This window comes from Pagrus pagrus (genome assembly GCF_965226575.1).
Source record: "Pagrus pagrus genome assembly, chromosome: 7".
Taxonomy (NCBI): Eukaryota; Metazoa; Chordata; class Actinopteri; order Spariformes; family Sparidae; genus Pagrus; species Pagrus pagrus.
The window spans coordinates 1,287,599-1,299,766 of NC_140191.1; the positions used below are offsets into that span (position 1 = coordinate 1,287,599).

Sequence of the window (12,168 nt, forward strand, 5' to 3'; positions counted from 1 at the left end):
CTCTGCAGTGACACTGAAGTTTCCTGTCATGAAACTGACACAAGCAGTAACACTGACATTTTTCACAATAAAGTACCAAACATCAGAGTTGTAAAAAGTACCCAAAAGTCATACTTAAGTGAAAGTAAAGATATTGTGTATAAAAAATGTTACTTTGGTTAAAGTGAAAGTGACTCATGTGAATAGAACTTGAGTAAAAGTCTTAAAGTATCTGATATTAAATGTACTAAAGTATCAACCGTCACCAGAATAAATGTTGCTAACATACATTTCTTCCATCCACAGATCAGTTGAGACTTTACGTTTCTTTAGACTCAGTTTTCAGTCTTATGTTGTGACAACACTGTTCTTATGGTCTGAGTAAGTTGCGGCACACAAACACAGAAGAGATCATGTTCTGGGTTACACAGCTGTTTTTATTTGTAATTATCATCATTAATAACAGTCTGGAGAGGACGATCCTGCTGAGGGAGTCCTGCATGTTCACCAGTGGTGGAATATAACTAAGTACATTTAAACAATTACTGCACTTACATGCAAATTTGAGGTACTTGTACTTTGAGTATTTCATTTTCAAGCCACTTTCTATATTTACTCCACTACATTTATCTGACAGATTTAGTTACATTACAAATTAAGATATTTAAAAACAAAACATATAAAAGTTTATAAATGTTTTTGTTCTCTATATATTTTAAAAATGTGTTCTTGTTTTTTGAAGTTGTTTAATGCACTTTGCAAACGCCAACTTTGAAATATGACATACAAAAACACTTTATTATTATTTTTTTTTTTTTATTATTATTATTATTATTATTAATTGTCTTGGAGGGGACGATCGGCTGAAGGTCAATATGATATATGAATAAATACGTCTGTAATAAAAATATGATATAATAATAAAATCCATAAATGCCTGAGTGAAGATCATCTAATGACCTCAGCTGTAACAGTTCAACAGTCACAGGAAACATTTTACTACATTAAGTACTTTTACTTTGAATACTTTAAGTACATTTTCCTGATTATACTTTTCTAACATATTTTCAATGCAGTACTTTTACTTGTAATAGAGTATTTTTACAGTGTGGCATTAAAGGGTCTGAATACTTCCTCCAGTTCACTCGTATAAATATGTGACCACAGTAAAAGTACATAAAGACAAACAAAGTGCAGCTGTTCCAGGTTTCATTTGTTTATTTTCTGTAAAATAATGTGAAGGTACAGTCTCTTTAAAAATCTCTCCTGTTAGCTTCAGAAGCACCTCTGGTTTGAAAACATGTTCATATGTACAACAACACACTCAACGTTCCCTGGTTATTGATTTATTTATGACAAGGTTCAAATAAAAATCTGAATAGAACAAAAAAAGTCAATTTATTATTCAAATACAAAGCGAAACGACGCAGAGCGCTCAGTTTATCCTCCGCTGCCTCGACACATGACGACTGACAATAACGTTAATAATACGAGAAATTAATATCATACATCAATAAAAAATATGAAAAAATATGAAATATGGCCTTTAACTGATCCCTAGTCTGCACGCACACACACACACACACACACTACCTCGCTGGTCAACAGCTCCCCCTACTGGCAGAGTCTGGAACTGCATGTTAACTCACAACAGGTTTATTGCATAACAACAATGGCAAGATGCTTCACACACACACACACACACACACACACACACACAGACACACAGACACACACACACACACAGACAGACACACAGACACACAGACACACACACACACACACACAGACACACACACACACACACACACACAGGTGGAGAGGACGACGTCAGTGTAACAAACAGATGGGAGAATTATGGGATGATTTCTTTTTTTCTTTGACCTTTGACCTTCCTGTTCGACCAAGAGCGTCAAAATAAAATGATGACGGTGCTTTACAATGAACATCTCTTTAATCTAAAAGGAAAAAATATCTCTTAAAAATAATTTGATTTCCTGTTAAAATACAATTAGAAAATAAAGATGTTGTCTCTCTCAGACTGATTTGTTCCTTGTTGCTGATTTTTCTTTCTTTAACCTTCATTTGGATTAAAATCTGATTTCCAGACTTTTTCCATCCAAACCTGATTTAATCCGACACGTTTCAGAGTTCAGTCCTGAATCATCATTTCTCTTCTAACAACTCTTATAAAGATGAACCGACATCAAGTGAAGACATCTGTGAGAGGTTAAAGAAGCCTTTTAGTCCGAGGTTTGATTCGTAGAATAGGTTAAAAATGCAGCTCCATGTTCGTATGCGAGTCAACCTGAAGTCTATTCGATCTACAGGAACGTCAAACACTCGGTGCTTCACCACCTGACAGAGCCAAACTCTAAAACCAGCTGAAACAACAAATGGATCAAGTTAACTTTAGCGCAGTAACATTTTCATCCAACATGGCTGCACGAAGCGACTTCCCCCGCCCCCTTTTATCACCTCCTGGTTCCCCAAAAACAACAAACCAAACACGATCGTCCTCAAGTTTTAATCTCTGACTGAAACCTGGTCGGCGGCCTGCGCCGACCGGACTGACCTGAGCTTTCTTCTTCAGGTGAGGAAAACAATGGAGGACTGAAAGTGACAAATAAAAGGAATAAATAAATGGCTCAACACATCATCGACATTGTCGTGCTGTAATTTTCTGACTGTTGTGAGTCAGTCGCTGGATTCTTAATTTTTTCTGTTAATTTTAAGTTGTTGTTTTATTGTTTTATGTCGAGCTTTTCAAGATTAAATAAAAAATATTTAAAATAAGTAAATTTGCCATTTTGCTATTTTTCATTTTAAATTAATTTAGTTATTAATTTAGATATTTATTTATTGATTATTTTTCCTGCATGCAAAACGGATACAGAAATAAATACCAAATTAATGAACATTAAACAGGAAAGTAAATAAGGGATGAGTGATATAAATTAATAAATGGCTACATTTATTTAAATATTATTTTTGATTAATTCAAAAAAAGGATATGATTTGTTTATTGAGCCATTTCGTTATTTACTTTTCGTTTTGGCAGCTTCAGGCCTCCGTATGATCCGACAGCGCAGCACAGAAACAAGGATCCAGAGACACTGAAGCTCAGAGACGACACAGACGTCAGAACAACGACGCCTCCAAGAAACATTCAGACCAAATCTGCCCGACCGACCGACTCTACAGAAGCCCCGAGAGGACACACACACATCGTTATAGCAACGACCTGCCGCGACGACCTGCAGCAGCCTGGACTGACCTGCAGGGGGCAGCAGTGAGCCCTGATGCTACTCAACAGTTTGTTTTCAAACTTCAGGCACATTCATTATTATTTCAGTCTTTAATTACGAGCTCAGAAAACGACCTTTACCGTTTTTATTTGCTGGATTTGAAACTGAAGATCAACTTCTGGATTTCCTCACTGTCTCTCTGAATCCAAACATTTTACAACCTGGAAACTCAAACCCATTTCAAAAACTTTCCAGACCTGCAAAAACCCCAAGAACTGCATTTAAAAAAAAACAAGAACATTTATCGTTTTTTTGCTTTAAAAATGAAATTTAAATAAACGTTAAACGCTGAAAATAGAAAATAGGCGACCTTAATTCATCTTATCGATATTTCAGCTGAGTTTTGTAACTAAACGTCATAATTATAAATTACATCAGGCAACTTTGTCTGAATTATAATATTTAAACTAGGTTTATATGGGACAACATATCTGTAACAGGCTAATAATGGGCGATGTCGTCAGTTGGACTCTAATTTATATTTAATTTCCTGCTCTTTTGTTATTTCTGCTTTTCAAACAATAACACAGCTGTGTCTTTAAAAGTCATTAACAAATCAAAAATCAAAACAAACATCTGTTTTTTTTACACATCTGTATCCTGTCAGTCATCTCGCGACCCTGATCCGGGGTCCCGCCCCTCTCAGTCGACCAATGACATCAGAGGAAAAAACAAACTACTCTGATTTTGTTCTTTGACGATAAATAAAAATGATTCTCTTGGAAAGTTGACTTCAGTTTTGCAGTTTTCGATTGTTAAATATTAAATGTAAAATTAAAGAGATATTTGAACGTGTAACGACCGCGGGAACTGCAGCGACGTCAGTCAGAACATTTATCATTTCAACAAATAATTGGGTTTTTGTTTCTTAATCAATGAAAACAGGAAACAGGCGACCGGATTTCAGCCTTCTACAATTACATTTCTTGTTTTGTCGAATCAACAGAAAATTTTTCGACGCCTCACATGAAAGTTTTTTCTCCTTTTTCTCCCAAATTTGCTTCAATTTCAGACAATAAATACGATAATTTGATATCAGTTTTTAAGGTAAAGACAGACCTCTGACTCAGGCCGTCATTAACCGATCAATTTAATAAATAAAGCTGGGAAACATCAAACTAATCACTGGTTTCATTTCTTGTTTTATCTGAATAATTTTTAAATTACATCTGATAATAATGTTTAAATCGTGTCCAGTAAATCTGGCGACCCTGAACAGGGGTCCCGCCCCCCAGGTTGGGAAACACTGCTGTAATTGGACGGCTGTGTTTGAAGTCCCTCTCAGTCGACCAATGACATCAGAGGACAAACAAACGACTGATTTTCTTCTTGACGATAAATAAAATGATTATCCCGGAAAGTTGACTTTAGTTTTCTATCATTTATGATGTTAAATGTAGAATTAAAGGGGCAGTTACACCACGATTAAAAGCTGAACTCTTCCTTTCAGCCGCTGGTGGAAACAAACAGACTCTGATCTCAGTAACTCACAGAAACAGCTGACAGACACACGGACACGACAGACGACAGTATTTCACACAGACACATGCAGCTGTTGTTCAAAGACTCTCCGACCGACCTCAAACTTCTACGAGCAGTTTGTTTTTCTTCTCTCGTCTTAAATATTCTGTTTGTTTTTCTTTTTAAAGATATTATCTGAGAAATTATGTACATACAGATTCAGACCACTTTGGATTAAAAAATAAAACTTCTTTATAGTCAGAATAATATTAATAATAAGATTTGTTTTAACCTTTGTTACATAAAAATACGTCCCTGCGCTCCGGCCCGCGGCGGTGGGCTCGAAGCACAGGTGCAGCAAGTGCAGGCAGAGAGGGCGGGGCTAAGGGCTGTCAATCACAGTGACTGGGGTTAAAGGGCAATCCCACCCAAAAACTGCATTTGTGTTGATGTTGCATAAAGCTCACAGACAAACGTTATTTTCTTCAGTTCCTGGAGATTTTCATGGTTTAATCTGAAATTACACAAGTGGAAACGTCTCACCACCAAACAGGAAGTGACGCTCGCCTGCAGTGACGAACAGGTGAACTGCAGGACATTGTGACGTCACCGGTGGGTGGGTGTGGTTACTGATCATTATCAATCAATCTGCAGATTGTTTTCTGCATTATTACGAAACGTTTGGTCTATTAACTGTCTGAAAACATTGAAATACGTCCGTCAGTTTCCTAAAAAGTCTCCAAAATGTTCTAACGACAATCATTCAGTTTATATTGATCCAACAATCCTCACAACTGAGACGCTGGAGGCAGAACAACTGTTGAAACCGGTGAAAACACCAGTTTGTAAATGCACTGGTCAATTTTCTTTCAGACGAGTGGAAAGAAAACGTCCAAAATACACATTTAGAGTTTGTTTCAGGTCAGACATTTCTGGACATGAAAGACAATCAGTGCATTTCTAATTAGACAGCCTCATTTTCATATAGAAATATAAAATATCAAAAATATGATACAAAAAATAATTATCTTAATGTGAGAAATCATCCCGTGGGAAAGTTCAATTGAACAGCAAAATATATTATCTATTATCTATATATTTAAATATATTATATTAATATTTTCTGTCGATTTACTGATCCTCATCTGAATCAAGCTTAGATCCTGAGCTGAAACTAAATTAATCTACAACTGTGTTATTAGTTGTGTTTCAAGCAAAAATGCTAAAAATTCTTCAACCTGAGTTTCTCAAACACGGGGATTTTGTGGGTTCAAGACCTTAACTGCAAGTTATCAGCAGTTTTAATCAATTAGTTCTCAACTTATAAATAAATATCAAACTATTTTGATAATTCATTAATCAATTTGAGTCGTCTTTTAAGAAAAAAAGGTCAAAATTCTCCGTTGTCAGCTTGTTAAATGTGAATAGTTTCTGGTTTCTTTCCTCCGCTGTCACAGTAAACTGAATATCTTTGGGAGACTTGTGAGGACGAAACACTGATCGACATGTTTCACCATTTTCTAACACTTCACAGACCAAACGACTAATCAATTAATCAAGAAAATGATCAACATATTAATCTAAAAAATGAAAATAATTGTTAAGTCTGTTCAGGTACAACATCAACATCAACATTGGTGGAACTGCCCTTTAAAAACTTGACCTGAAAGGGCGATAAAGCTCGAGCCTGAGGGGCGACTGTACAAACGCTTCAGAGGGGAGAAGCTGCAGATTCGTGACGTCAGAGTTTCTCCACACGTTCAAACATCCAGTAACACGTCGCTGAGAGAAGCCTCCATGTTGTTTCTGTCTCTCTGAGGTGGAGAGAAACGCTGCGTCCCATCTGCACCGCTCAGTCTCCCCATCACTACACCACACATTCAACTTCATCACTGAAATGCATAATTTGATTTAAAAATGCAGCCGATCCAGACGTGACTACGGGCGAGTGCAGCTCATTCTTCCGTCTGTTGGAGGGAATGTGACGACACTGACGTCCAACAGACGGCAGCGAGCACACGAGGCTGAAACGTGACGCTGCAGACGATCACATGGTGGAAATTTGGGGAAATTCAGGAGCCACAGAGATGAAACTGATTTCCATTTAAAAGAAGATTCACTCTCAGCCGTTTGAATCCAAACATATGCTGGGATGTTTCCCCGGCTACACTGTGTCCGTACGTTGGCAGACAGCAGCGTGTTTCAGGCCGCGGCTCGTTAGAATAAACTCGTCTAGCTGGCAGTGATGTAGAAACTACAAGATGAACTGATTATCTGTGATCAGATAGGACGCTCCTCATTTCTCATGAAGTTTAATGTCGTAAACTAAAAGAAAGTGGGCCCGACCGTGGAGGTTCTGGTTGCAAAGTGTAGATCAGCGAAGAAAAGCTGCTTCAAAACATGATCTGAAAACGGGTCACAATGTTGTGTAACAGAGATGTTGTTTCTTTCTTGTTCATTCAATAAATCTCGACCCCAAACACTTGAAAGTTTTTATGTCCTGAACGGCGGATTAACTGACAAGCTCGACTTTTGAAGAAAGTCGAGCTTGTAACTGAACTACGATACTTTTGTGGCACCGACCAAGTATAGAAAAATGTCTTTGATACTTTGGCCTCGTGTCCACATGGCGTTTTTTTCTGAGTGGCAGCGTCTTTTTTTTTTTTAAATTGTTCCCAATGAGGAGCGAGCGTCTGCAGCAGCAGGCGGCCGCCCAGAGAAAAGGTTTCTGAGCCGACTGTTTTGAGCAGCCGCTCTGAGCGCTTTGAGTTGAAAATCTCAACACTTCGGCTCTGGTGACGTCACCGTGGCTCTGTTTCTGTTTCCTGGTCTCGGCGATAATATTCACCGTATTTTTGTCTCATGTCATCACCCACATCCTCCTCGCTCTGATGTCCCGATGTCAAATAAAAACCAAACAGAGAGGATGAGTGTCCATCAAACAGCCGTGGCTGTCAACATATTGTTGTCACAGAGACGACAATATCTTCTGTCCGCGCACAAACGCTTCATCTCAGCGCTCCTGAGCGCACAGCCAGCGCTTTTCTGACAAAAAAACACTATGTGGACACGGGGCCTATTAACCTCATCAGCATCAGTGAGCCAATAAGCATGCAGCATGCTCTTTGTGCTGGTGATTGGTTGTTTCGAGGCACACAGGGAAAACACAGGTCGTGGCCAGAGACGGGGCTGATTAAATTTATATTTCTGGTGTTATGAAACTGATTTGAGAGCTATGTAGCCGCGTATCGTTCAGTCCGGTTCCGGCCCAAAAAGAAAGCGTCCGATCTGATCACAGGATAATTTAAAGGGTTAAAGCTTTATAACTATAAGATCATGGGGCAACATCATGATTGTTTTCATAAGTCAGAAGACTTGAAGAGAAGCAGCATTTTGGGGGTTTTCAGCACTGTACGCACTCCTGAGAGGGCTTCATCCCAAATCTTTAACCTGCTTCTCTTTAACTTATTTCTGTTGATTTAAACAGACCGGTTCGGTCCGAGGAGAATCTCACAACCTCTCTCAGGCTGTTAATTTGACCTCTGTGACTGTCTGAGCAGGAAAAGCTTCTTTTAGAAAAATATATAGACCTTCTAAGTCATGGCTAAGCTCCTGTCGAAGTGGCTGAAGAAGCAGAGGGAACCAAACGTCAGCAGTATCGGCCGACTGACCGTTTGGGGTAAAACAATCCAAACAGATCACACATCGTCTTTCCTGCGGAGCGATGGCCGACAGAACAGTCAGGGAGGGTCCACACGTATCAGGATGCATAATGCTTTTCTTCCAAGCGTTGCTGGTTTGTACAGACGGTTTCTTACATAAAGCCGACGTCACGTGAGCGCTTTATTCCTGCGTGTTTGCATTTACGCGAGTGCATTTTTCATTAACATGCAGATAAGACTCGTACAAGCTAATGCCTAAAAAGAGAAGCATCTTGGTTTTTCTGGACTTCAAGCATTGCAAGAGCATTTTCAGTTAAGTGCCTTTCGACGGAGAACTCCCCCTCCTTCAGTTACGTTCCGACCTCCGACAGAAATCTCAGGTCCCTCATCGCCAACAAGGAGACTCCTGGAGATCCCCGAGTTACTTCCAAACCTCGCTCTGCAGACCGTCTGGTCGGGGGAGTGGTGAGTGGGCGAGGGAGCGGAGCGGCGCTGGTCCCGGTCCTCTCCACCTCCGCCCGGGTGGCCGTCTCTTCGCCGAGTCCCACCGAGCTCCTGGAGCAGAGGAGGTCCGGGGTCACTTCAGCCGGTCAGATCGGAAGGAGTCCTCCACAGCCGGGTCGGCGAGCATCAGGTCGCCTTCCAGCATGTCCAGAGCCAGCGGGTCCATCCTGAGCGGGTCGTCCAGGGAGAAGGGATCCATCTCGAAGCCGGGGACGTGAGACAGAGCGCTGGCGATCTCTTTAGAGAGACCCGGCGGTGAGTCGCCTGCAGGGAGGGAAGGAGGAGATCATCAGAAACACAGAACAACAGCAGCAGCTTGATCAGGAGGGAAATCTGATGTGAGGCATTTTAATCATCAACCAATCTGCAGTTCAGTTTTTTGATGAACTGATTACATATTTCATACATAAAATATCAGAATATATTTAAAAATAACCATCAAAAGGTCCAAGAGCCCATGATGACATCTTTTACCTCTTTCACACTGGAACAAAAAGACCCAATAAAGGCTCACTCGAGCTTCGACACCTATAAGGATGGAGCCGTCTTTGTGTTCATAAAGTGTATTTGTGGTCATTTTCTGAAAGCTTACAGATGCTGATGAAAGGGAGCAGAACCACCTGAAGTCATGGGGAGGCAGTGCAGATAACAGCTGGATATAAAGATGTCTCACTCCTGAACTACTTCCATCATCAGCTCCAGAAGAAAACGATGCGTGTCTAGCTCAGAATTTTATTGATTTATTGATCAAATCTAAACCTCATTTGGATTTCATGTGCAGCCACAAGCCAACTACATGTGAGTCCAGACGTAAATCTTTAAAAATATGAAGTTTCATGTTTTGTTTCATGTAGTTTGCATCGAACAAACAGGAGGCGTCAGTGCATCTGTTGGGGACTGTTTTCATCAGCGGATTAATCACCATTTGGTGCTCTAGTGACATCAGCTCATTACGCTGTGTGATCTGTATAAATCTGTACTTTTATTTAAAAGTTCAAAAGAGGAACTCTGTTGAATTATTGCGAATGTTATTTTCTAAAGAATTCACAGATCCACTTCTGTTGAACTGCAGAGTCGTCTGGTCTTCACTTCCACAAACATCTCAATTCTCAGAAGATTTAAAGGAACCAATGAAATCATGTCCTCTTTCAGTTCTTATGAGAGACACAGATGATCAGAAGTTTTCGTCCTGTGTTTTTAATGGCTTCATGTTACCTGCTTATATCCTTTTTTAAACACCTTGTTTACATTGACTTATATTGTTGATGTAGAGGCCATGATGATCCTCAAAAGCAGGATTAGAAAGAAGAGCTCAGCTACAGTATCGTCACATTGAACTCCAGCTGATACCCACCGGTGAGGATGATGTTGGGCACGTTGTGTCGTCCGTCCCCGCCGCTGTAGTTCTGGTTCTGGTTGTTGAGGAGCTGCTGGTCCCCGGGGTCCTGCATGTCCAGGGGCCCCTGGGTGTTGCAGGGGAACTGGTTCTTGTCGGTGCTGCTGCAGCTCAGACCGCTGTGGTTCAGAGACAGACAGTCCCCCTGGCTGTCCGCTGTGAACTGAGGCAGAAGAGAACAGACGCAAATTTAAGTTAGGAAATACACACATGGTACAATATTGATGCTTTTAACCAAATATCTTCACTGCAAAAGTTCTTGCAATGCTATACTGGTTACTGTTTAGTGTCTTTGTAAAATGTGACATGTTTAGATCAATAACATGTTTCTTCTTTCATAAATTGAGTGTAAATGGTGAAATCAGTGTAAACAGTGTGTTCAAACAGCTGCTAAATGTTGGCAGGTAAGACTTTAGCACTTTAGACACAGAAGCAGACAGGCTGGTACAGCCATGCTGCCACAAACTGACACTTTTTACAAGGAAACAAACAACTGACTGTTTTCATTTAATGCTGAATTTACAACAAGGAGACAATGATTCAAAAGTTTGTTGAGTTTCTGCTCATGAAACAACTCTTAAAATCACTACATTTGTTAAGGGAGTCTGGTGATAGTGTGTTTACTAGGTCAATGGTTAGATCGGCTGACAGTGGCAGTTAACAGAGTCCAAACATGGAAATCACACAGCGTGAAATCCATTCGGCCTGTTGCTGTTTCTTCTTCTTCTTCTCTGAATGTGGTCTGACTGATATGATCTCAAATGTGTCCTCAGTGTGTTCTGAGGGTGTTCACAGTTGGACTACAAACGACTGTCAGTGTGAAGCATTCTTTGTTTTTCCTATATAAATGTCTGGAAAACTATTGGGTTAGATTTATTTCATCATCAGTGACACAAAATACACACAAGTTGAACTGCACGTGGTGAAAAAACACAAGTGGCTCATTTTGGGATTTGTGCTCAAATTCGGCGATGTCCTCGGGCTTATTTGAGATTCATGGAAAACAAATTCATAAGACAGGGTGAAGAAGACAAAGGCTCTAATATTGAGCTGTGTAGATCTGAATCTGGGATCTGGGATGAAATAGAAATAACTGTCCAAATAACTCAACGAAACCAAAATAAACCCTGACTGAGCCACCTCGAAGTCTACAGGGAGCCATTAGAGCTCCTGTTAAGCCCGGACTCGCTCTCTGAGTCGTCTGATGCCAGAACTTTTGATCGGGCCGACTGAAAAGGTCACGGTCTCCTCGAAGTCCTTCTACATCCGGGTCAGCATGTCCGGTGAAGCATTGTTGTAAGTAAACAGTGAGAAATCTGTGAGTTTTAAAGGTTTTGTAGCTTTGACCGGCATCATCATCAGTTTCAAACAGTCAGGGCTGCTTCTCCTGCCGTGTTCAGACAAAAGTATGAGAGAAGAAACTTCCTCCAGGAGTTTTTGTTCTACAGTCGATCGATTTGATCTGATTGGGGTTTATTGATTTAAATTCTAATTTTACATTTTTCATTTATGATTTCAATTATCAAGATATAATGCAGGGTGAGCGATTCTCCCAGTGGATTTTATCACACTTGACACCACATGGTTATCTTCTTGAAGAATATGAAAATGTAAAAGACAGTTGTCAGCAGGGCTGCAACTAACGATTATTTCACTGTCAGTCATTCTGCTGATTATTTCCTAGATGAATCGATTACTAGTTTTGTCCATAAAATGTTGAAAATGTTTCCTTAAGTCCAAGATGACGATGAGAAGAACGCGCTGATGCACTCGCCTGCAGTCACGTCTTAATCAGTGACGTGTTGCTGAACACATGTGAATGTTTGAATGTGTGGAGAAACTCTGACGTCACAAATCT

The 12,168-nt window shown here is 40.1% G+C and overlaps 1 protein-coding gene across 4 annotated transcripts in view; it reads right to left on the bottom strand.

The window, feature by feature from the left end:
- Positions 1–1,179: 1,179 nt before the first annotated feature.
- LOC311260322 (CREB-regulated transcription coactivator 2) overlaps positions 1,180–12,168 on the bottom strand; it is a 44,500-nt gene continuing 33,511 nt past the window's right edge. For all 4 annotated transcript variants that reach the window (XM_084358018.1, XM_084358017.1, XM_084358016.1 and 1 more), the window contains 2 exons: positions 10,269–10,473; positions 1,180–9,178 (listed from right to left, as the gene is read on the bottom strand). In XM_084358018.1, coding sequence (XP_084214144.1) covers positions 8,988–9,178; positions 10,269–10,473 — 396 coding nt within the window. In that variant the 3' untranslated portion in view covers positions 1,180–8,987. The remainder of the gene's footprint in view (positions 9,179–10,268; positions 10,474–12,168) is intronic.